This window comes from Aethalodelphis obliquidens, unplaced genomic scaffold, assembly GCF_003676395.1.
Source record: "Aethalodelphis obliquidens isolate GAN/ISIS:26980383/991018 unplaced genomic scaffold, ASM367639v1 scaffold2, whole genome shotgun sequence".
NCBI classification, from domain to species: Eukaryota; Metazoa; Chordata; class Mammalia; order Artiodactyla; family Delphinidae; genus Aethalodelphis; species Aethalodelphis obliquidens.
Window position 1 is genome coordinate 28,815,775 of NW_020837946.1, and position 25,169 is coordinate 28,840,943.

Genomic DNA, 25,169 nt, shown 5'->3' on the forward strand with positions numbered 1-25,169 from the left:
TCTTGAGAAAGGCAAACGGAGCTGGGGGAATGAGGCTCCCAAACTTCTGACTATACTACAAAGCTACAGTAATCAAGACAGTATGGTAGTAGCACAGAAACAGAAATAGAGATCAATGGAACAGGCTAGAAAGCCCAGAGATAAACCCACACACATATGGTCACCTTATCTTTGACAAAGGAGGCAAGAATATACAATGGAGAAAAGACAGCCTCTTCAATAAGTGGTGCTGGGAAAACTGGACAGCTACATGTAAAAGAATGAAATTAGAACAGTCCCTAACACCATACACAAAAATAAACTCAAAATGGATTAAAGACCTAAATGTAAGGCCAGACACTATAAAACTCTTAAAAGAAAACATAGGCAGAACACTCTATGACATAAATTACAGCAAGATCCTTTTTGACCCACCTCTTAGAGAAATGGAAATAAAAACAAAACAAATGGGACCTAATGAAACTTAAAAGCTTTTGCACAGCAAAGGAAACCATAAACAAGACGAAAAGACAACCCTCAGAATGGGAGAAAATATTTTCAAATGAAGCAACTGACAAAGGATTAATCTCCAAAATATACAATCAGCTCATGCAGCTCAATATAAACAACCCAATACAGAAATGCACAGAAGACCTAAATAGACATTTCTCCAAAGAAGATATACAGATTACCAACAGACACATGACAGGATGCTCAGCATCACTAATCATTACAGAAATGCAAATCAAAACTACAGTGAGGTATCACCTCACACTGGTCAGAATGGCCATCATCAAAAAATATACAAATAATAAATGCTGGAGACGGTATGGAGAAAAGGGAACCCTCTTGCACTGTTGGTGGGAATGTAAATTGATACAGCCACTATGGAGAACAGTATGGAGGTTCATTAAAAAACTAAAAACAGAACTACCATATGACCCAGCAATCCCACTACTGGGCATATACCCTGAGAAAACCATAATTCAAAAAGAGACATGTACCACAATGTTCATTGCAGCACTATTTACAATAGCCAGGACATGGAAGCAACCTAAGTGTCCATCACCAGATGAATGGATAAAGAAGATGTGGCACATATATGCAATGGAATATTACTTAGCCATAAAAAGAAACAAAATTGAGTTATTTGTAGTGAGGTGGATGGACCTAGAGTCTGTCATACAGAGTGAAGTAAGTCAGAAAGAGAAAAACAAATACCTTATGCTAACACATATATATGGAATCTAAAGAAAAAAAAAGAAAAGGTTCTGAAGAACCTAGGGGCAGGATAGGAATAAAGACGCAGAGGTAGAGAATGGACTTGAGGACATGGCAAGGGGGAAGGGTAAGCTGGGACGAAGTGAAAGAGTAGCATTGACATATATACACTACCAAATGTAAGATAGATAGCTGGTGGGAAGCAGCTGCATAACACAGGGAGATCAGCTCTGAGCTTTGTGACCACCTAGAGGGGTGGGATAGGGAGGGTGGGAGGGAGGGAATATGGGGATATATGTATACATATAACTGATTCACTTTGTTACACAGCAGAAACTAACACAACATTTTAAAGCAATTGTACTTCAATAAAGATGTTAATTAAAAAAAAAGAGAGAGGTTAGCCCCATTTTGCAGAGGAGGAAAGTGAGACTCAAAGAGTATGTAACTGTCTAAGACCAAATAGTTAAGTAGTAAGAGTAAAGGCTAGAATCCAGGTCTCCTGATTGTGAGTCGTGTGTGTGTGTGTGTGTGTGTATGTATGTGTGAGTGCACGCGCGTATGTATTTTCCACTGAACTGTACTTGCAAACATGATACTCCATTTCCAGAAGTTCTGGCAACCTTTCTGAATAAAACAAAAAATGAGATTGAGATGTGAAATAATGCTTTTACTGCAAGTTTTCCATTTGGGCATGTATTATTTTCATTCATTGCTTTCTGTTTACCCTTTGAATTAATAAGAACATAAATGAAGCTATTTTTGACAGAGACCCAAGCTAACAGAGGCTTAAAGAAGATGGAAGATTTTTTTTTCTCTTTCACATAAAAGTCCAGGCTCTGAGGCAGGTGTGCTCTGAGAAGTTTTCAAAAGCCCAGACTCCTGTCCTGTTGGTCCCTCCCCCATCCCAAGGGTTTCTGTCCTTAAGGGATCGCCCATGTCCATGCAATTCAAGATGGCTACTCCCAGGCCTGCTTTATATCAACCTAGTTTTCATGCAACTATTTTGAAAGTGGGAAGGGGAGAGGATGTCCCAACTTTTAAAAGTACAGCTTGGAATTGCACTTGTCACTTCCACTCACATCCCATCAACCAGAAGTTAGTTATATGTCGATATGCAACTGCAAAGGAGCTGGGAAGTAGAATTCTCATTCTGGGTAGCAATGAGCATGGCTAAAATCTGGGGATTCTCTTATGATAGAAAAAGGGAGAATGACTATAGAAGGACAACTGGCTGTTGCTGCTCTGCTCTGAGACTTAAGAATAGCCTCTTTTTAAGACATTTAAACATGAAGCACTTCAGTTCAGAAATTCTAAAAGTATAATATGGTAAGAAAAAAAATCGTAGTGCATTTTAGTTTGTGGCACATTGCACAGTCAAAATAACTGCAGGGAAACTAGCTTCCTGTGGTATGCCAGAAGTTCTGAATGGAAATTTAATTTACATTTTGCATTTTATGAGAATATTGCATTATTGGCATAATATGAAGTGACTGGGAAATGAATAACTTTGAGAAAGTAAGCCTATAGGGTCAAATTAACCACATCTTAATATTCTTGCACTTTTTTCTTTCCAAAGTATCAAATCACATTGCACTGACATTTTCACCCCACGTTGAATATTTAGTAGAAGAATGAAGAGAAAAGTATTTTGTAGCTGTGGGTTTAGCACAGACAAAATTAAGGCTGTTTGAGGTTAGAGGGATATAGTCTGACAGATTGTGTGGGGATGTTTTTACATATGTGGGTGTCAACATGTTTGTGCTGAATTGTTTGCAGATTTGGGGGGGGTGGTTTTGTGTGTGTGTGTGTGTGTGTGTGTGTGTGTGTGTGTGTGAATGTAGACTCCATGGGTGGCTTCAATCATTGTGTTTTCTTCCTAATTCCTATTACAAAGCAGCAGAAAGAGGTTGTAGGAGGATCTAAGCTACAGTGCTTGAAGGAGGGTTTGAACTAAGGACTAGTCATAGATGCATGTTTGTTCGATCAAGTTAATTGATGGTCTTTGAAATGTCTCCACTGTTCTAAATAAGTCTTGGAAATACTAAGGCAAGTAAACCTGGCCTCTGCCCTTGCAGGGACCAGTTGGTTTTGTGAGGCAACAGCATGTAAACAAATCACTCAAGCAGTAAGATGAGACTCTCCTGAAGAAGTTATAGGATCAGAGAGGAAGGGGCACCCAGTTCTACCAGAGTTGGTCCAGAATCGCTTCCCAGAGGATATGCTTTGTGAGGTACTGGTGCCACACATTAGGCTAGGCTCTGAGGATACAGCTATGTAAAGACATGAACTCTCACTTCAAGGAAATCCGTCTCCTGGGAGGGGGGTGGCTTGTCATCAAGACCCCTAAGGGTGTGCTTCTTACTTCTTTCCAGTCCATTCTTGAAATTCCTCTTCATATACTCCCCCTTCACCTCAGCCGCGACACCCCACTGTTCCGCATCTGTGGGCCTTTGTATCTGCTGTTCCTTCTCCCTGAAATGCCCACTTCCCTTGTCCCTGGCATCCTTCAAGTTTCAGTGAGGCTTCTCTCTTCTGGGATGCCTACCCTGAGGGTCCTACAGAGTCTAGGGATGGCCTTCTCCACACATCCACGCACATGCACTGATCAGACACATCGGGCTTTTGTTGTTTGTGTGCACACATGGGGCTTCCCCACCTGGAAACCCCTCTAAAACAGAGACCCTTTACTTTTTTGCTTTAATCTCCGGCACTGTCATTGCTCGGTGCATATAAGAACCAACAAGTAATGTTGGTTGAATCTAGGTTGTCACACTGAAGAGGCTGATGGTATTTTCACCATCAGTGAGTTAGACCAGAAGTCTTGGTATCTGACTTTGCCTGCTCACTTGTGGACAGAGATGAGGTGTGTCGGAAACAATTGCATGTTAGGGTTTGTGAATCTGGAAGGCAGGATGTTACTGTTGATTTCTGATTGATCACTGACCTGTTCATTAGTAAGTGTCATTCTGAGTGAACTATATGCACTGAGAATGCCTGAGCTGGTACTCGACAGTGGGTGATGACAAAGAGGCAAGCGAGAAAGCATCTAGCTCTGTTCCTAGACACATTGGATACTCAGGCAGGGCAAAAGACCAAGGCATAAAAAGATAAATATCTATAGGAAATAGCAAACAGTGGCCAAAGAGTGAAAACTCGGACAAAACTATAGTTTTCTGAGAAGGAGAAATACTTTGGGCTGACATGTAGAAGACAGACACATCTTGAGTTGAGGACATCCCCGTAAGCAGTAAGGGCTGGGGCGGGCTGCTTGGGAATGTTGGAGAGTGAGGGGTTTGTGGAAGGAGTAGTGGATAGATAAGGGTAGGGAAAAAAGTGAGATGGTTTTGTGGACATCTTTTCCAAAGTACATAGGCAGTGGTATTTGAAGAGCATCTTGCATAAGTTATCATTTGTCAAAATAAGAGACTAATATTTTCCTTTTGAGTTTTATTTCCTTAAACTTCATACTTGGGCAGGTATGCATGTGGGATGGTTTAGCTAATGGGGAAATTTGGTCTCTGGGAAAAAAGGGGGTTAATCTTTGGAGAGTTAAGTTATATAGACAAATTGATGCTTTAAATCTTGACTCGAAATCTCTAGGGAATTGGATCCATATCTATTCAGCTTGAATGGTAGCTGGTCCAGGTGAGGGCCCATATCTCCATCGTCTGTATGTAAATGATACAATTTGGGCTTTTTGAGGATTGATAAAGTTACCTTTTTGTTTTTTAATTTAAGACAAATTACCTTATCCAGTATTGATTTGCTTAACCACTTCTCTACCATCTGCATTTGTATAATCAGGGAATAACAATTAATGATTGCGTTAGCTGAATCAGAACAAATTCAGGATGCTGACACTAGTCATTTGATAATTTCCAAAATCAGATCTAACGTGGTTTTTGGATTATCCAGTTTTATGGTTTTCTATACCACCGGTCCATCTCTTTCCATATATATCACATATGTAGCAGAAAATTAACTCTGTACCCTAATATATGTGTTTCAAGCTTATATTATCCAATTTTTAGTTAGCAAAAAAGGAAAATTCCGTGTATCTAAGATAATAAATTAGGCATCATCTACTAATGTGATATGTGCCAGTTGGTGACTACCATGTGTCCTGGATCCAGTGAGATTTGTTTTAGCCTACCCTCCCGACACACTGTTACTGGACCTCCATGCCCCTCTTTTTTTCATAAATCCCAGATACACAATCCTCTCCCGCTGCCCTCGGGTTCTCCCAGATCCTCACCAGTAGGTATAAGGCCTACTCTCTTTCAAAGCTCTGTGCTACCCATTATTCTTTTTCTTACTACCTCCCTTCATGCTAGAAGAATAAATTCCTGCCAGTACTCACTTGAAGTTGTACACCTGAGTTACCAGCCTCTGAAATTCGCTGGACCTTTGGGGGGAAGGGTTCCTGTTCTATGTTGGTTTGCTTCTGAAGGGCATGGCACACTCCTGCATTAGAGATATTACTACTTTCACAGTGGCTTGGTGATACTTTTTTCATATCAGCTAAGCTTGGAACATGTTGATTGGGGCTAAAGTTACATTTTTTTCCTCTTCATTTTTAAAATTAAATTTTTTTAAATGATTCAAAAATTAATAGTTTGGTCATGGTTGTAATAGTAATACACTGTTCCTGCATGTATCCTTTGCAATCATGCTATATTTACATTTGAATACAAAAATCAAAGATTTTGGCCATGAGTTTGAAATTCATAGTTCTTAATCAAATTCTTACCTAAATACATCACATTGAATTGTGGAGACCTGGCTTACAGAGTAATATCTTTATTGCTAAATGGAGGAAATGCCCTACAAATTAGTTTCAAATAAATTCACATGGTGTAGTTATTGTAACAGGAAAAGAGACAAATGTTTTAACAAATTTTTTCTTCAAATTTAATTTCTATCTAGCTTTTAACTTTTATTGTAACTTTGGTAATCACCAAAATGTACTTAAATTTCCAAATTGATATTAAACTTTCCTTGAATTTATCTTTAAAAAGCTGATAAAAATAATTTTTAAAATTAATATTGGACAACAGCAACCAAAAGAAGCCAGTAAGAATCAAAGCAAAATAAGAAAAAATTAACCATGGTGCCAGAAAGACATTTAGTTCCCCGAATGGTCATGCTTACCTGTTTTACAGCGTGAGATCATATAACTTCAGGTATGAGTGTTGAATTTTTAAGTGAGTTTACAGTCTTTTGAGAATTACTCTCTTAAGAGTTGTGGGATTTTGTTTTTGTTTTGCTGGGGGAAGGGAATTAATTGTAACTTACTGAAAATATTAGAATGCTGTATACATTTTGATAAAATAAGAAATCAGTTTGACTTTGAGAATATTATGATACCCCTAGCCTTATGGGACACATGCTGTGGTATCTAAAAACAAATGTATTGGACTCACAGGTTGCACATTTGCAAAAACTCTATAATTGCTGAGAGATATACTTGTTCCAGCATCTGTGATGGTTGCCTGTTTTCATGACCAATCCAGTCTTCCTTCAGCATTTCAGACAAATTCACTAAGAATCTATCAGTTCACCTCCAAAGGAACGTTTAGAAAAAGTTAACAGTCATTAAAAATGGAATATGTCCCCAAAGACTTGCTTAATCCTGTGTATTTCCAGGCCGTGTTTTACAAAGCTAGGTGGGTCTGAGAAGTGATTCAGTGTGATGCTTGGGCTCCAGTTTAAGTTTCATGGAGAAGCCCTTGTGCCCTTGCCCTGCATACAGAGGTGACAGAGATCTCTGTTCCCATAGTCTTCTCTGGCCTCCTGCACACCTGCAAACTCCATTTTGATATCACCATCATTGTCAATACACCTTTTATCCATTTGGGACTTCGTAATTGACCACTTTTATGTACTAGATTCCATTGAATCTTCATAACTACAAGAGAAGAGGGAAGATGTTTTAAAATTTCTTTTCTACGCGGTTAAGAACAGTAAATCCAGAAGAAGTTAACTGACTCTGCAAGGCTGTATTGCTAGTATGTGGCAAAGCCAGAGCTAAAAGAATCTGGTTTTGGATGACTAGTCCTTTATCTCTCCACCAGACCAATGATTCAAGTTTCATCAGGGCATTGAGGGAAGCCTACCCTGAGGGTCCTACAGAGTCTAGGGATGGCCTCCTCCACACATCCATGCACACACATTGATCAGTTGCATTGGGCTTGTGTTGTTTGTGTTCACGCGTGGGGCTTCCCCACCTGGGAACTCCTTTAGTGCCAAGACCATTTGCTTTTGCTTTAATCTCTAGCACTGTCATTGCTCGGTGCATATTAGAACCAACGATTAATGTTGGCTGAACCCAGGTTGTCACACTGAAGAGGCTGATGGTATTTTCACTATCAGTGAGTTAGACCAGAAGTATCAGTATTTGACTTTGCCTCCTTACCTGCAGACAGAGATGAGTTGTTTTGGATGATGTGTGTTAGGGTTTGTGAATCTGGATAGCAGGGTGGTAACATAGCTTTTTGTGCTGGGCATTGGTAAGAGTTTAGAAAGGATGAGGCCTTACACTTGAATTAATGGTGGGAATTCTACATAGAAGCTATATTTTAAACTAGTGCTGTCTAAAATAGAAATATATGCAAGCCATATATGTGATTTAAAATTTTCTAGTAACCACATTTTGTAAAAAGTAAATAGAAATAGGTAATAGTAATTTTAATAATATATTTTATCTAAACCAATATATCCAAAATATTCTTTCAACATAAATCAATATGAAAAATTATTGAGCTATATTTTACATATTCTTTTTATTAATAAGTCCTCCATATCCGGTGTATTCTATACTTATTGCATGCCTAAATCCATATGCTAAATTTTCAATGGTTAAAGTTAAATACAGTCTTACCAAAAGAAGAGTATAAAATATTCTTTATATTGCTTCAGTTTTCAAATTTTAATTTACATTAAATTAAATTGGAAGTTCAGTTTTTTGTTTTTGTTTTTGTTTTTTTTGCGGTATGCGGGCCTGTCACTGTTGCGGAGCACAGGCTCCGGACGCGCAGGCTCAGCAGCCATGGCTCACGGGCCCAGCCGCTCCGTGGCATGTGGGATCTTCCCTGACCGGGGCACAAACCCGTGTTCCCTGCATCGGCAGGCGGACTCTCAACCACTGCGCCACCAGGGAAGCCCGGAAGTTCAGTTCTTTAGTTGCCTTAGCCACATTTCAAGTGCTCACAGCCACATGTGGTTTCTGACTACTGTATTGGACACTGCAGTTGTTGACAGCTGTGGGATTAAGTCAAAATCCTTTCTCACCTCTCTCCATATTCTGAAGTAGGAGCTATACCTCATTAAGGATATAAGGTTTAAATTTTAATTTATAAATTTTTTTTTTTTTTTTTTTTTTTTTGGCGGTACACGGGCCTCTCACTGTTGTGGCCTCTCCCGTTGCGGAGCACAGGCTCCGGACACACAGGCTCAGCGGCCATGGCTCACGGGCCCAGCCGCTCCGCGGCATGTGGGATCTTCCCGGACCGGGGCACGAACCCACATCCCCTGCATCGGGAGGCGGACTCTCAACCACTGCGCCACCAGGGAAGCCCCCCAATTTATAAATTTTTAAACAACCATTTTAAGGTGGTGATCCAGGCAATGAGGAGTTAACCTAATCTAGGCCAGTTATTATTTTATTAGTTGTTTTAAAAATAAAAAAAAAATAGAGTAAATGTTTGTATGGTCTGTAAAGTGTCTGGTGCTTTGCATAAATTCAGTAACTCAGGCCCTAGCACCCAGTTGGCTTTTGGGTGAGCAAGTAAATGGATGAATGAAAACAATCAACATGGAGCATAAATAAATGAGTACATATTTTATTTTATGTAATAGTTATAAATGCTTTTGAAATTCAGGAAAATAAAGCCCTTGTCTCATTTTTCCATCACTCCCCTAATCTAAAAACCTTGGGAAAAAAATATTTAAAATTCAGCTGGAACAATGATTATTAATAATATTTAACAATGTTAGTAATAATAATTGGAAGCCATTTCCACCTTAAAAGTGGCAATCTGGAAAACGGGGCCATGGTCGTTTTCTTTGAGTTTGAGAATTTACAAACCTGTCACAGCATCATGACCTGTATATTGCATTGCTCACTACAATTTTCCATTAAATGTTTAATTTATTGAATTCATGTAGATCAATCTCAAAGTGATTTAGTAAATAAATGTTTCAAACATTATCATTAAAAAAAAAAATTTAGCTGGAATCTAAGAGGAACTCTGAGACAGTTTTCCAAAGCAGCGTTAATAACGTGGAGTGTTTTTTAGTTGTAGCACATACACCCTGAGAAGGGATTGCCAAGCTATGGAGTGATGTTTACTGGTTACTCTTTTTCCAATTTTTTTTAATGTTTATTTATTTATTTTCTTATTAGTCATCCATTTTATACACATGAGTGTATACATGTCAATCCCAGTCTCCAAATTCATCCCAGCACCACCCCCCACCCCCTGCCGCTTTCCCGCCTTGGTGTCTATACGTTTGTTCTCTACTTCTGTATACCAATTTCTGTTCTGCAAACCAGTTCATCTGTGCCATTTTCTAGTTTTCACATATATGCGTAAATATACGATATTTGTTTTTCTCTTTCTGACTTACTTCACTCTGGATGACAGTCTCTAGATGCATCCACATCTCTACAAATGACCCGATTTTGTTCCTTTTTATGGCTGAGTAATATTCCATTGTATATATGTACCACATCTTCTTTATCCATTCGTCTGTTGATGGGCATTTAGGTTGCTTCCATGACCTGGCTATTGTAAATAGTGCTGCAGTGAACATTGGGGTGCATGTGTCTTTTTGAATTATGGTTTTTTCTGGGTATATGCCCAGTAGTGGGATTGCTGGGTCATATAGTAATTCTATTTTTAGTTCTTTAAGGAACCTCCATACTGTTCTCCATAGTGGCTGTATCAATTTACATTCCCACCAACAGTGCAAGAGGGTTCCCTTTTCTCCACACCCTCTCCAGCATTTGTTGTTTGTAGGTTTTCTTATGGTGCCCATTCTAACTGGTGTGAGGTGATACCTCGTAGTTTTGATTTGCATTTCTCTAATAATTAGTAATGTTGAGCAGCTTTATGTGTGCTTCTTGGCCATCTGTATGTCTTCTATGGAGAAATGTCTGTTTAGGTCTTCTGCCCAGTTTTTGATTGGCTTGTTTGTTTTTTTAATATTGAGCTGCATGAGCTGTTTATATATTTTGGAGATTAATCCTTTGTCCGATGATTCATTTGCAAATATTTTCTCCCATTTTGAGGGTTGTCTTTTCGTCTTGTTTATGGTTTCCTTTGCTGTGCAAAAGCTTTTAAGTTTCATTAGGTCCCATTTGTTTATTTTTGTTTTTATTTCCATTTCTCTAAGAGATGAGTCAAAAAAGATCTTGCTGTGATTTATGTCAAAGAGTGTTCTTCCTATGTTTTCCTCTAAGAGTTTTATAGTGCCTGGTCTTACATTTAGGTCTCTAATCCATTTTGAGTTTATTTTTGTGTATGGTGTTAGGGAGTGTTCTAATTTCATTCTTTTACATGTAACTGTTCAGTTTTCCCAGCACTACTTATAGAAGAGGCTCTCTTTTCTCCATTGAATATTCTCACCTCCTTTATCAAAAATAAGGTGACCATATGTGTGTGGGTTTATCTCTGGGCTTTCTATCCTGTTCCATTGATCTCTATTTCTGTTTCTGTGCCACTACCATACTGTCTTGATTATTGTAGCTTTGTAATATAGTCTGAAATCCAGGACCCTGATTCCACCAGCTCCATTTTCCTTTCTCAAGATAGCTTTGGCTATTCGGGGTCTTTTGTGTTTCCATACGAATTGTGAAGTTTTTTACTCTAGTTCTGTGAAAAATGCCATTGGTAGTTTGATAGGGATTGCATTGAATCTATAGATTGCTTTGGGTAGTATAGTCATTTTCACAATATTGATTCTTCCAATCCAAGAACACGGTATATCTCTCCATCTGTTTGTATCTTCTTTAATTTCTTTCATCAGTGTCTTATAGTTTTCTGCATACAGGTCTTTTGTCTCCCTAGGTAGGTTTATTCCTAGGTATTTTATTCTTTTTGTTGCAATGGTAAACGGGAGATTACCATTCCTTAATTTAAATTCCTTAATTTCTCTTTCAGATTTTTCATCATTTGTGTATACGAATGCAAAAGATTTCTGTGCATTAATTTTGTATCCTGCAACTTTACCAAATTCATTGATTAGCCCTAGTAGTTTTCTGGTGGCATCTTTAGGATTCTCTATGTATAGTATCATGTCATCTGCAAACAGTGACAGTTTTACTTCTTTTCCAATTTGTATTACTTTTATTTATTTTTCTTCTCTGATTGCCGTGACTAGGACTTCCAAAACTATGTTGAATAATAGTGGTGAGAGTGGACATCCTTGTCTTGTTCCTGATCTTAGAGGAAATGCTTTCAGCTTTTCACCATTAAGAATGACATTGACTGTGGGTTTGTCGTATCTGGCCTTTATTATGTTGAGGTAGTTTCCCTCTATGCCCACTTTCTGGAGAGTTTTTATCATAAATGGTGTTGAATTTTGTCAAAAGCTTTTTCTGCATTTATTGAGATAATCATATGGTTTTTATTCTTCGGTTTGTTAATATGGCGTATCAGATTGATTGATTTGCGTATAGTGAAGAATCCTTTCATCTCTGGGATAAATCCCACTTGATCATGGCGTATGATCCTTTTAATGTGTTGTTGGATTCTGTTTGCTAGTATTTTGTTGAGGATTTTTGCATCTCTATTCATCAGTGATATTGGTCTGTAATTTTCTTTTTTTGTGGTATCTTTGTCTGGTTTTGGTATCAGGGTGATGGTGGCCTCATAGAATGAGTTTAGGAGTTTTACTTCCTCTGCAATTTTTTGGAAGAGTTTGAGAAGGATGGGTGTTAGCTCTTCTCTAAATGTTTGATAGACTTCACCTGTGAAGCTATGTGGTCCTGGACTTTTGTTTGTTGGAAGATTTTTAATCACAGTTTCAATTTCATTACTTGTGATTGGTCTGTTCATATTTTCTATTTCTTCCTGGTTCAGTCTTGGAAGGTTATACCTTTCTAAGAATTTGTCCATTTCTTCCAGGTTGTCCATTTTATTGGCTAGAGTTGCTTATAGTAGTCTCTTAGGATGCTTTGTATTTCTGCAGTGTCTGTTGTAACTTCTCCTTTTTCATTTCTAATTTTATTGATTTGAGTCCTCTCCCTCTTTTTCTTGATGAGTCTGGCTAATGGTTTATCAATTTTGTTTATCTTCTCAAAGGACCAGCTTTTAATTTTATTAATCTTTGCTATTATTTTCTTTGTTTCTATTTCATTTATTTCTGCTCTGATCTTTATGATTTCTTTCCTTCTGGTAACTTTGCATTTTGTTTGTTCTTCTTTCTCTAGTTCCTTTAGGTGTAGGGTTAGATTGTTTACCTGAGATTTTTCTAGTTTTTTGAGGTAGGCTTGTATAGCTATAAACTTCCTTCTTAGAACTGCTTTTGCTGCATCCCATAGGTTTTGGATTGTCATGTTTTCATTGTCATTTGTCTCTAGGTATTTTTTGATTTCCTCTTTGATTTCTTCAGTGATCTCTTGGTTATTTAGTAACATATTGTTTAGCCTCCATGTGTTTTGTGTTTTTTACGTTTTTTTCCCCTGTAATTGATTTCTAATCTCATAGCATTGTGGTCAGAAAAGATCCTTGATATGATTTCAATTTTCTAAATTTACTGAGGCTTGATTTGTGACCCAGGATGTGATCTGTCCTGGAGAATGTTTCGTACGCACTTGAGAAGAAAGTGTAATCTTCTGTTTTTGGATGGAATGTCCTATAAATCTCAATTAAATCTATCTGGTCTATTGTGTCATTTAAAGCTTGTGTTTCCTTATTAATTTTCTGTCTGGATGATCTGTCCATTGGTGTAAGTGAGGTGTTAAAGTCCCCCACTATTATTGTGTTACTGTTGATTTCCTCTTTTCGAGCTGTTAGCAGTTGCCTTATGTATTGAGGTGCTCCTATGTTGGGTGCATATATATTTATAATTGTTATTCTTCTTGGATTGACCCCTTGATCATTACATAGTGTCCTTCCTTGTCTCTTGTAACATTCTTTAGTTTAAAGTCTATTTTATCTGTTATGAGTATTGCTACTCCAGCTTTCTTTTGATTTCCATTTGCATGGAATATCTTTTTCCATCCCCTCACTTTCAGTCTGTATGTGTCCCTAGGTCTGAAGTGGGTCTCTTGTAGACAGCATATACATGGGTCTTGTTTTTGTATCCATTAAGCAAGCCTGTGTCTTTTGGTTGGAACATTTAATCCATTCACGTTTAAGGTAATTATCGATATGTATGTTCCTATTATCATTTTCTTAATGGTTTTGGGTTTGTTTTTGTAGGTCCTTTTCTTCTCTTGTGTTTCCCACTTAGGGAAGTTCCTTTAGCATTTGTTGTAGAGCTGGTTTGGTGGTGCTGAATTCTCTTAGCTTTTGCTTGTCTGTAAAGCTTTTGATTTCTTCATCGAATCTGAATGAATCCTTGCTGGGTAGAGTAATCTTTGTTGTAGGTTCTTCCCTTTCATCACTTTAAGTATATCATGCCACTCCCTTCTGGCTTGTAGAGTTTCTGCTGAGAAATCAGCTGTTAACATTATGGGAGTTCCCTTGTATGTTATTTGTCGTTTTTCCCTTGCTGCTTTCAATACTTTTTCTTTGTCTTTAATTTTTGCCAGTTTGATTACTATTTGTCTCAGCATGTTTCTCCTTGGTTTTATCCTGTATGGGACTCTCTGCACTTCCTGGACTTGGCTGGTTATTTCCTTTCCCATGTTAGGGAAGTTTTCGACTATAATCTCTTCAAATATTTTCTCGGGTCCTTTCTCTCTTCTCCTTCTGGGACCCCTATAATGCGAATGTTGTTGCGTTTAATGCTGTCCCAGAGGTCTCTTAGGCTGTCTTCATTTATTTTCATTCTTTTTCTTTATTCTGTTCTGCAGCAGTGAATTCTACTATTTTGTCTTTCAGGTCACTTGCCCGTTCTTCTGCCTCAGGTATTCTGCTATTGATTCCTTCTAGTGTGGTTTTCATTTCAGTTATTGTATTGTTCATCTCTGTTTGTCTGTTCTTTAATTCTTCTAGATCTTTTAAAAACGTTTCTTGCATCTTCTCCATCTTTGCCTCCATTCTTTTTCTGAGGTCCTGGATCATCTTCACTATCATTATTCTGAATTCTTTTTCTGGAAGATTGCCTATCTCCATTTCATTTAGTTGTTTTCCTGGGGTTTTATCTTGTTCCGTCATCCAGTACATAGCCCTCTGCCTTTTCATCTTGTCTGTCTTTCTGTGAATGTGTTTTTTGTTCCACAGGCTGCAGGATTGTAGTTCGTCTTGCTTCTGCTGTCTGCCCTCTGGTGGATGAGCCTCTTTGTCCAGTGTTAAGAAAGCTTTGTGACATTTTCTCTCTCAGTATCTGTATTCCCCAGGTGTTTAAATTCTCTAGTGTTGCTGAGTGTGATGTGAAAGCAATTGATGGGTCTTTGCTGGTTTCCTCTAGATGTGCTAGGTGACAATATAAACCCATTACAGAGTACCCTTTCTCCTTTCCATTTTGCTTTTCCATTTCCTGATCTACAGAATTTCAAATTCCTAATCCAAGTCCTAAGGAGACTAGGACCCTAACATGCCCAGATAACAGAAATCTAGTAGCTACATTTTTTAAACAAATAAAACAAAATAGAATTAGTTTTAACAGAAACATAGGTACATCAACATCCTAGTCTCCTTAGGAAATGGATTAGGAACTTGAAACTTTGCAGATCAGGAAATGAATGCAGAAAATTTGCATTAGCAATGTTTATTTTCAAGAGACTTTTAATGCAAGATTCTGACACCTGTTCGTACTTCATGCTACAATCTATATCTTAAAGGCAAACTTATAGTGCAATATGTTTGACGTATCACTTATGCTCTCCCAAACCCATCTTCAGTGAGAACCTCTACAATGAGTTCTGTAAAAGGATGCACTTGGTTTCCCAGAGGGGATGTTTCTCAGGAGGCTGATCCCAGGGTTGAGATGAAGATTTACAGGAAGGTTTTCAGGATACTCCTTTTCTAGGCTCGGGCAGATAGCGAAGAAGTGGGAAGTGATCTTTGATGGTGAAGGAATAGTTAATCCATTGTAGAGTTTCACATTGTAGTCCCTGTTACAGAGGCGTGGCCAGATTTAAACAAGCAAGCAAACATTTTCTACTCTTATTCCAGTTCAGTACATGGAGAGGGACTGAAATCACTCAGGCTGTCCAGCCCCTCTGCTGTACCTGGGTCTTTGTTGCAAATGAGGATGCTTTATTCATGCAGTTTCTTTTACAGGATTGAGCCAGGCCCTGCTTTAGTGTTGTTGGTATCACAATGAACAAAAGAGATGCCCACATGAAGCTTATACTCTCCTAGGGGAAGCAGACAGTAGTACACACAAACAATATGCAATCTAATGTCAGAGTGACTAAGTAGTATATAGATGACAGAATCTGCTGTTCAGCAGATGATGGGGAGGGTAGGTCTCTCTGAGGTGGAGACATTTGAACATTGACCTGAATGAAGTGAGGCAACAGGAGTGTTCCAGGTAGCAAGTGCAAAGGCTCTGAGGTGGGAGCAGCCAGATAGGGCGTGGGGAATCAGGTTGGCGGTGGCAGATCATGTAGACTCTATACTACAGGACCTTATAGGCTTTTGACTTTTATTCTAAAAGCAATAGGAAACCATTGGAGCATTTACACTTTAATACCTTCTTAACCATTTTTGGGTCATGAACTTCTTTGGCAGTCTGGTGAAGCCTGTGGAACCCTCTGCAGAATAATATTTTTAAATGCATAAAATAAAATCCAGGGGATTTTAAAGAAAACAATTATATGGAAATATAAAGATTGAAGTCCCCTTTAAGGGACACACATGCTCTGATTTACATTTTCAAAGGGTTGTTCTGACTGCTGCAGCGAGAATAGACCATAGGGGCCAAGGATAGAAGCACAGAGACCAGTGAGCTTGGAGCCAAGCTGTTTTCATCTACCCTGTAGGGCAACGGTCTCGAAATAGGGTTGTGCAACACAGTCTTTTTGAGTGCAGGAAGAAAAATTTATAACTTCTATTTATATTTAATTGACCCTAATTCTTTTAAATTTCTATATTGAGTGTATGTTTTGTAATATCCTAATATATTAGGACATTAGTACGTTTATATAATTCATGAATAAATCTGCATGTATTGGAGGTACATGTTCAAAAGGTAATGGTAACAATATATTTTGATCAATCAAATGTGATGTTTGTGATGTAGGAAGAGTTACTCTATAAGAAACTAAAAAAAAAAAATGCCACACTGCTTTAGACCACATTCCATTTCAGAGGCCATTTTGTGGGGAAGCATGAATTTGTGCCATGATTCAGCCTTGCTAAATGTCAGTCCTGTTTCTCAAGCATCCTTAACTCTCCTTAAGAGCCCTCACATGGCTATAAATCTATTGACACCTGATTAGACCTACTATCACGTCTGACGTGACACATACTCCCCCAGGGAAATGAGTTTCCTGGGGTTAATAATTTCCAGAAAGGTAAAGCAGTTCTTGATGTTCCCCCTAAAATTCTGAAGAGCAGCTTCAACTGCGGGCCCTGTGAACCGTGCAGGCACTGTCATGCTCTCCTGTACATCCTCTTTGTCACGTGCTTGCCTTCATTCACGCACTCCTTCGGGACTTGAGTCCTGATGTTTGAAGCCTGTGTCCCATTTGCCTGTCTCACAGAGACCTCTCTTGAACATTTTTGTTCACTCTTGAGATGCAGTGAGCCAAATGCTGGGCATTCTAGGTGCCGCAAGTGTAGCGTGGGGCAGGGCTATGACATTTTCTGTTTTATACCCAGGAATAGGACCTGGAGTGGAGCAAGGACAGAAGGGAGGGTGAGGCAGATGAGCTGATTTTGCATGAATCTCTTCAGTTATTACTGAACTGCCTTTTTCTTTTCTTTCTTTCTCCCTCCCTCCCTCCCTTCCTTCCTTCCTTCCTTCCTTCCTTCCTTCCTTCCTTCTTTTCTCCTACATCCCTTTCACCCCCTGTCTTTTTTTTCTAAAAGACTTTGTTTTCTTTTATAAAGAAAGCCGTTCTTTTCTAAAGAAGGAAACCCAAGCCTTTCATAAAATGAGCAGAAACCCTCAGGTACGGTGTTAGGATAAAAACTAATGCATTGTGGGTGTTGTTCTGCCCCCAAGATCCAGCAGTCAGGTGTTGGTGTCTGGAGGATGTAATCTTGGCCATGCAAAGTGCTGACGGAAGAATTTCACTTACTTGAGAGTAGATATTAGTTTGTGGAAGTGGGTACAGAACCCAGAAACTAGGCCAGCCTAACCACACTATTTGTGAGCATTAGATAGGAAATTGTATTCCCAATTCTTTGTATTTTTCCTGTCCCTCTGATTTCTGAACTCTCCCTGTTTCAGGCACTACTCCTTCATTTGGCTCTGTTCTTTCTTGGTTATTTTAAATTTCTTATTAGTGAGTATTTGCGGAAATGGCAACTTGTAGGTCAATTACTCAGGAGCTAGAAAAATAACCTGATGCATCACTGTAGCATAACTTGGCTAAACTAGCAGGGCACAGAGGGTCTTGTCCGTAGTGTTATTCTGTATAGCACCTGCTGCAAGCAGGAAACAATGTTAGGTGACACGATTCAGAGCTAAGTCAAACTGTTTTTAGTTTCTGTCTGTGCAGTGGCAAAAGGGACACAGCCACTGGAAGGACACTGAAATAGCTACTGGGAAGAGGATGGTTGGTTTGTGCCAGGAATTAACAGAGCATCTACATTATTTTCTGGGAAATAACTAAATCCTTGAAATTATTTGTCAGAATAGAACAGAACAAAACTGGTTTAAAAAAATTCAGCAAGGGGAAAAGCAAACTCCTTGAAATTTTTAAAAAATATACCCAAAGACATCTACTTTAATCTCCCTCATTTTCTGTGTCCTTCCTGTGTCCTTCAGAATGTGGTTGCCTGTGATGGACGGGTCTGTTCGATTGTGGGATTGATTTTGGGGACTGGATGTCTCTGCTTGTTGCTGTAGAATGTCATGGGATTTCCAGATGCCTTGTTGCATTTGGGGTACGCTTGGTACCCAAGGTTCCAGGACCCTCCAATTTTACTCTCATTTGAAGGCCTTTGAGGGTGGAAGGTATTTTGAATTTCTGAAGTCTTTGGTGCCTCATTCTCTGTTTCTTGTTGTTGTTTGTGTCAGATTTGTTTGAAGTAACAGAGCCTCGTGGGTGATCAATAACATTAAGTAAATGATGCCAACAGGCCTCTCTGAGAGGGCACTTCTGTCTCCTACTTGGGTCTCTTATTTCCCCTTCAGCAACCCACTCATTCAGAGCAGATCTAAAGAGCACAGTTTTTCTGGTCCATTCTCCATCAGTATACTGAGAAAATACTTAAAACTTTAAAAGACTCTCTGGTTTCCAATATTTAGTTTGCCCAGAGTGACTCCAGACCCAGCTGTCTGGAGCCTGAGCCCTGGAAGTTCGTATTGACGGCCAGTTAGACCTGTCTCCTCAGCAGCCTCTGAGAATATAGACGAACAGGGAGGAAAGGGGGTTCAGATTAATTGAACATTTACCTTGTGCCAGGCTTTGGAAATGCCTTATACACAACAACTTATGTAAGCCTCACGATAAACACAGGCATCTCACCCCCACTTGACAGATAAGGACCCTGAGGCCTGGTGTCTGCAAAGAATGAATAAGATCCCAGGTGTGCTAACTCCAAAGCTGACTTGACCCCTCCACTCTTCACCTTCTCTGCAGCAAGCGCACTTTTCCAAAATTGTGGCTTTACGTATCCAGAAAGTGAACTTTTAACACCGCTCAGTGATTCTTTTTTTTTTTTTTTTTCTGGTTTCCAAAACTGAATGGGTTTCCTCCTGCGCTTCTGGCCCTCCTTCATGTCCTCTTGGTTCGATTGAAAAGAAATGCCTGTGTTTCTCATTCCTCTTCTCCGTGGGTTTTACAGAGCAGCAGCCCACTAGGGCACCAATTTAATGAAATGAAATTTTTCAATCATGTTTGGTTCAATTCTAGGTGATACAAATAAAGAATTGTGAATGCTTTGTAGTTAGGTTCAAAGGGAAGGAAAAAGGTGGAAAGAAGAAACTGGGTCAAGTATAGTACCTGGGCAATGTCTCCTTAAGTGCTGCCTAATGAACGTTGAGCTATTAAAAATGGAGAAATAATGGGGCAGCCGTACTACTTTGGCACTTGTGTATCTGGAAATTTCAGGTTTAGCAGTTTATAATACTTACCTATGCCAGGCGTTGTTCTAATTTATATATAGTACATATGTATATTAATTTATCCTCTCCAAACCCTTTAAGGTACATATCTCTAAGAAAACAGAGGCACAGAGATGTTGATTAACTTGCCCAAGGATAGACAGTTAAGGGCAGAACCAAAAGTTGAGCCTAGGAAGGTTGGCTTCAGAGCTGTTGACTGCTATGCTAACCAGCCTCTCAGTTACAGGGCTCAGTAACTCTCATGATTTCAAAGATCATTTTTCTTCTTATTAGAACCAGCCCACCATACAGTTGGAAGGGTAAGTATTTGTCATGTTTGATGACAGACGTTGATGGGTTAAAAAAAGGTCTTAGGAAAATCATGTACTTTCTCTTCCATATTCCTCCATCTGTATTTACTGTGCGAAAAGGTCACTTGAGCACAGAGCTCGAATTTCGTGCTTCTAAGCAGCTTCACCGTGGCTGAAACCTTGCTCTACAAATTGACTTTAAAAATATTTTGTAATAATGTGTATCACGCTCAAATATGAACGCTCTGGAGTCATTAAGTGATGAGCTTCTTAAATAGGACTTTTGAAACTGTATTTTACATAAATGCCGGGAATCGTTAAGTGATTTTTGTTTTACTCTCAGATTGTAGCCTTTACTCGTGACTGTCCATCCACTCACATTTACTGGAAGGAGCTGGGGTTCTGGGAGACCTGAGCTCTTTGCCTTGTCAGTCAGCTGCCTGGCTACAGTTTGTGGTAGGAGGGAAGAGAGGGAGAAGACTAAATAGGCTGAAATGGTAAATTACTGTAGGTTCTGGAGAAAAATAGAATTAGAAACATTTGTGGTTCAGATGAAAATAGCACATTTCCTTTCTGCTTGGAGTCGGGGGGAGGGGGTCAAAGTGCTCCAGGGAATAGAAAATAAATAAAAATTGATCCCTCACCAGTTGAAGGAAATGCTCTGACTCTGGGAACTGAAATGACAGCTCCAGATTTGAAGATCTTGTGAAACCACTTTTGAAGGTTAAAAAATAAAATAAAATAAAATAACAACAAGAAAAACACCAGGAGACTTAAAAAAAAAAAAAAACAAATGTGACATACTGTGTTAGGAAATGCAGTCTTTCAAGAATGATTTCACAGCCCTTTTCCAAGACTGTAGAATAGGTAGCAGACCCTGATCAGGTGTGTGCCCGTTTTGTTCCTGTTGTTGACCATGGTCATTCCATCTCTTCTTGCAGGTGAGAAGCCTTATAAGTGCTCATGGGAAGGGTGTGAGTGGCGTTTTGCACGAAGCGATGAGCTCACAAGGCACTACAGGAAACACACAGGTGCAAAGCCCTTTAAATGCAACCACTGCGACAGGTAAAGAAACTTAGAAGCTGCTGGGATGGGGAAGGGAGTTGCTGAAATGGGTGGGGGGGTGCTGGTCGTGTGCTCTTGGGTTTATCACAAGCCTCTCTTGCAGAGACTCAGGCCTGGGAATGCCTTTTACTTCTCCATGGAGAAAACCAATTAGATAAGGGTGCCTCCTTGCATGTAACCAAGAGATGATATGAATTCTTGGATCAGTTACATAAGTATTTAATGAGCACCAGAACTGTGATAGTCACTGGGTATCAATAAGACATAGCTCCTACCCTCAAGGGGATGATGTGACAGATAATTTTAGTATAATAGGAAAAGTGATAGGATAGAGAATGGTCACCTGTAGCTTCTGATCTTTTTATTAACATCAACACTATTTTTCCTCATCCTTAATAACGTGAAAGAATAGAAAGCCTGCTTAATGGAGGGAAGGTGAATTATAAGGCTTTTCTTCGAAGCACTGTTAGAAATGAATTTGCTGAAGAGAGTTCCCATTCTTTGGGGGGCCTGGACCATCCTTTCTTCTTTGAAAATAGGTACAAAGTTCTAAAAGTTGGTGAGGCTTTGAGAACTTATCCTATAATTCAATTTCAAACCTTCAGCATTTGATAGTGGAAGAAAGAGCACGTAGCAGCAGATTCTACGCAAGTAATAGTATCTGACAGCCCTGGCATTATCAACCAATAAACCCCAAAATGGAGACTCTGCAGGCCAAGGTGAAGGCAGGATTAGGTTTAGACATAATCAAATAATGGGCTTGCATCTGAGCGTGTTAGCCTTCTAATCCTATTTCTGTGTTTAAAAGGAAGCTTAAGAAAATTAACCATCTTTTTAATGCACTACTAAAGGTCTCGGTTATGATGAGAAAAATGCTTCTAATACGATAAAAGCCCTGAAAGCCTCAGGGTTCCCCGGCTCAGCCAGCAGTTCACAGGCTGGCAGGAGGGGTGAGCAGGATGTCTGCAGAGGCCTGGCTCTCTGTCGGAGGAAATGCAATGGTTTTCCCATCCTGCCCCCCTCATCACTGTGCCGGCACCTCCCTCACCAGACCTTCCTCTGGAGTAGTGCCTGTTTGTTTGGAGAGCAGGGCAAGAGTGGCCAAATCTCATGGGTGGCCACTTGGCTTGGAGCTCCTTTAAGATGCTTATAAAGGAGTATTCAGGTTTTTCCTCCTTTTTTTTTTTTTTCCTTTTTCCTGAAGAGGCTATTTTCCTCTTATCTTCATTCTTGAAGAACTAAATAAAGCCCCCCATACCTCCTGGAGCCCAAAGATAACCTCCCACCCCAGGGCTGAGGAAGTACATTCCACGAAGCTATTGTCTCTCATTCCCTTGGAGCTCTCTTCTGCTACCTAAAAACACAACCTGTTTTTTCATTTCTATCCCATTACCTCAAAGTCCCCCTAAATTTATGTGAATCAGCAGCTGTTCTTCTACAGATTATATTTCAGTGATGTTTCTCCTTATTTGATATCATCTCTCGACTCCCATCTCAAGTTCATTCCTCTCTAACCCTGGCTACTAATAAAGAAGTTATAGAGATGGTGACTCTTTGACCACAGCCCTTTGAGGAAGAGCCTTATATCAGTGGGGATGAAGAGGATCCTTTGTGAGTTGTCGAAGTGTGGTGGTAGTAGGTACACACGAGTCGCCTTGCCCTGAAGGGTGGTGAGGCTGTTACTTGGAGGTGGTGCATTAGAGATGGCCACAATCTGGGGAAATTGCCAGAGTTAGTATTCCTCTCTTTAGGTCCACCGAGTTACTAAGCAGTATGCAACTGTCCAGCACTTGACACATTAGGATTAAACCTGACCATTTGTGTGATTTATATGGAGAAATATTTCACACCGACTGGATCTCCTTCAGTGAAGGAGATGTCAGGGATGGGTAATTTGGTTATAGTCTTTTGCTTTATTTTCCTCATTGAAATATACTCTGGTTTCTGGAGTTAGAAATTTGAGGAACAGGTGGTACAAATTCTGTGACGTGGTATTTGGGGGAGCTGGTGAGTAGCTCAGAGTCCTGTGACATGGACCAAGAGTCAGTGCATTTCAACAGTGTCAGAAATCAGGGAGAGGAGTCTCATTCATGTGTCCTGACAGGCAGCACCTTGTACTTCAGTTGCAGGAATTATACTAAGAATAGAGCAGGTCTGGGAGGTGACGTGGGGAATTGGAGTGGTCCCAAAGCCAATGGAAGGAAAGCCTGGAGTGACCGGGGACTTGGCATTCCTTAGAAGACTTTACCTTCAGAAACAGAGGGCATCTGTAGCCCTTAGCAGGACACTGCAGCCTATTGGGCCCAAAGGGTGTATGAGCCCAAGAAACCTATCTCTTGCCTCGTTTAATTTAGCAATCAGACCGCCTAGAGGCCAAACTAGGATTAGGGTTTCTTGTCCTTAAAGCAGGTACCTCCTGGAGCCCAAATTATTTGATTCTGCATTTCTAGATGCAAAAAAGTATAAGTCTAACTTATAATTTTATTTTGCCTGAAGGGTAGATTAAACATACATGAGTTTTTCTTTGTCTTGCTAACATTTAAAATTGCTAAGTGCCACAAAGATCTCTATTCCTGGCTTTGTCTGAAAAACGCGGAAGATCTGGTCACAGTGGGCTCACATTCCCACGTGGCCGTGATTTTCTGGCGCTGAAGAGTCATCACTACCTTTCAGTGATGGCCCTGTGGTCACTCATTTCTCACTGTCCCTCCTCCCCCACCACAGTCTCCCCAGTGAGAAGGCAGAGCATCCTTCGCCGTATATCATCACACTTCTCGTTATGTCCTCTTAATCCATGCCTTATCAGAAGTGGAATCACATAGCTTAACAGTGCTGTGTGTTTCTTACACTTCACCCATTGCACCCATTTACTTTATCTGCCTGGCCCCTGAAGACATTGGGTTTTGCGACCTCTGGCTTCAGGTTTGGGTTAGAGGAGAAAGCAGTGAGGTGACTCTGCCATTTTCTTACCGTCAAACTCAACAGTGCAGCCCACTCAGTGATCAGCTGCTTACAGCGCTGAATCTTCTTTCTCAGCCCACAGAGCATGAGGCTGCTGATGGTGGTTGTCAGGGCTGTTTCCACAAGTGGTCATATGCAGATATAATCCAGGGAGACTGCTCCCGGGGTAGTACCTCCAAGATCCTGGGAAGTTCAGAGGAGGCATTTTGATCTTTGATCTCTAAGTCAGCTCAGTAAGAGGTGGTGACAAATACCAACCCCTATCTGGCCCTTCAGTGCCCTAGAGGATTGCTATCAGCTTAATGCCCATGTGACTTTAGTGGGCCTTTTTCATAAGCAGCAGAAACTACAATAGGGGTTTGACTAGTTCTCTGTAATGAACAAATTTCAATCATTAAGGACCTTCTTATTCAAGGTCATCTGACTGCTGTAGAGTCACAAATACCCTCTGGGGGTGTATTACCCTTACAATTATTTGATTCTGCATTTCTAGATGCTGAGTTTATTACTTTTTACTTTACTATTCCTATGTGGAACTCAGTAAGTATAAATTAATAAATATAAATTAATCATGGCTAAGTATCTTGCTGGTGTACTGGATTTAAATAAAACCTCAGTGGTGAGGGACCTAGTCTAATTTTTCTTTTTTAACATCTTTTTTGGAGTATGATTGCTTTACAATGGTTTGTTAGTTTCTGCTTCATAACAAAGTGAATCAGCTATACATTTACATATGTTCCCATATCTCCTCGCTTTGCGTCTCCCTCCCACCCTCCGTATCCACCCCTCTAAGTGGTCACAAAGCACCGAGCTGATCTCCCTGTGCTATGTGGCTGCTTCCCACTAGCTATCTGTTTTACATTTGGTAGTGTATATATGTCCATGCCAATCTCTCACATCGTCCCAGCTTATCCTTCCCATTCCCCGTGTCCTCAAGTCCATTCTCTACGTCTGCATCTTTATTCCTGTCCTGCCCCTAGGTTCTTCAGAACCTTTTTTTTTTTTTTTTAGATTCCATATATATATGCTGGCATATGGTATTTTTCTCTTTCTGACTTACTTCACTCTGTATGGCACACTCTAGGTCCATCCACCTCACTACAAATAACTCAATTTTGTTTCTTTTATGGCTGAGTAATATTTCATTGTATTTATGTACCACATCTTCTTTATCCATTCATCTCTCGAGGGACACTTAGGTTGCTTTCGTGTCCTGGCTATTGTAAATAGAGCTGCAATGAACATTGTGGTACATGACTCTTTTTGAATTATGGTTTTCCCAGGGTAAATGCC

At 39.7% G+C, this 25,169-nt stretch overlaps 1 protein-coding gene across 9 annotated transcripts in view; it reads left to right on the forward strand.

Annotated features, from left to right (window-relative positions):
• KLF7 (KLF transcription factor 7) overlaps positions 1-25,169 on the forward strand; it is a 123,070-nt gene that overhangs the window by 82,612 nt on the left and 15,289 nt on the right. For 5 of the 9 annotated variants that reach the window (XR_003436302.1, XM_027123002.1, XM_027123006.1 and 2 more), the window contains one exon: positions 20,792-20,915. Coding sequence is in view for 5 of the 9 variants with exons in the window: in XM_027123002.1 (XP_026978803.1) it covers positions 20,792-20,915 (124 nt within the window). In the remaining 4 variants the exon portion in view is untranslated. Of the gene's footprint in view, positions 1-20,791; positions 20,916-25,169 lie in introns of those variants that run through there. The other 4 variants (XR_003436334.1, XM_027123020.1, XR_003436316.1 and 1 more) reach the window with 3 other exon arrangements.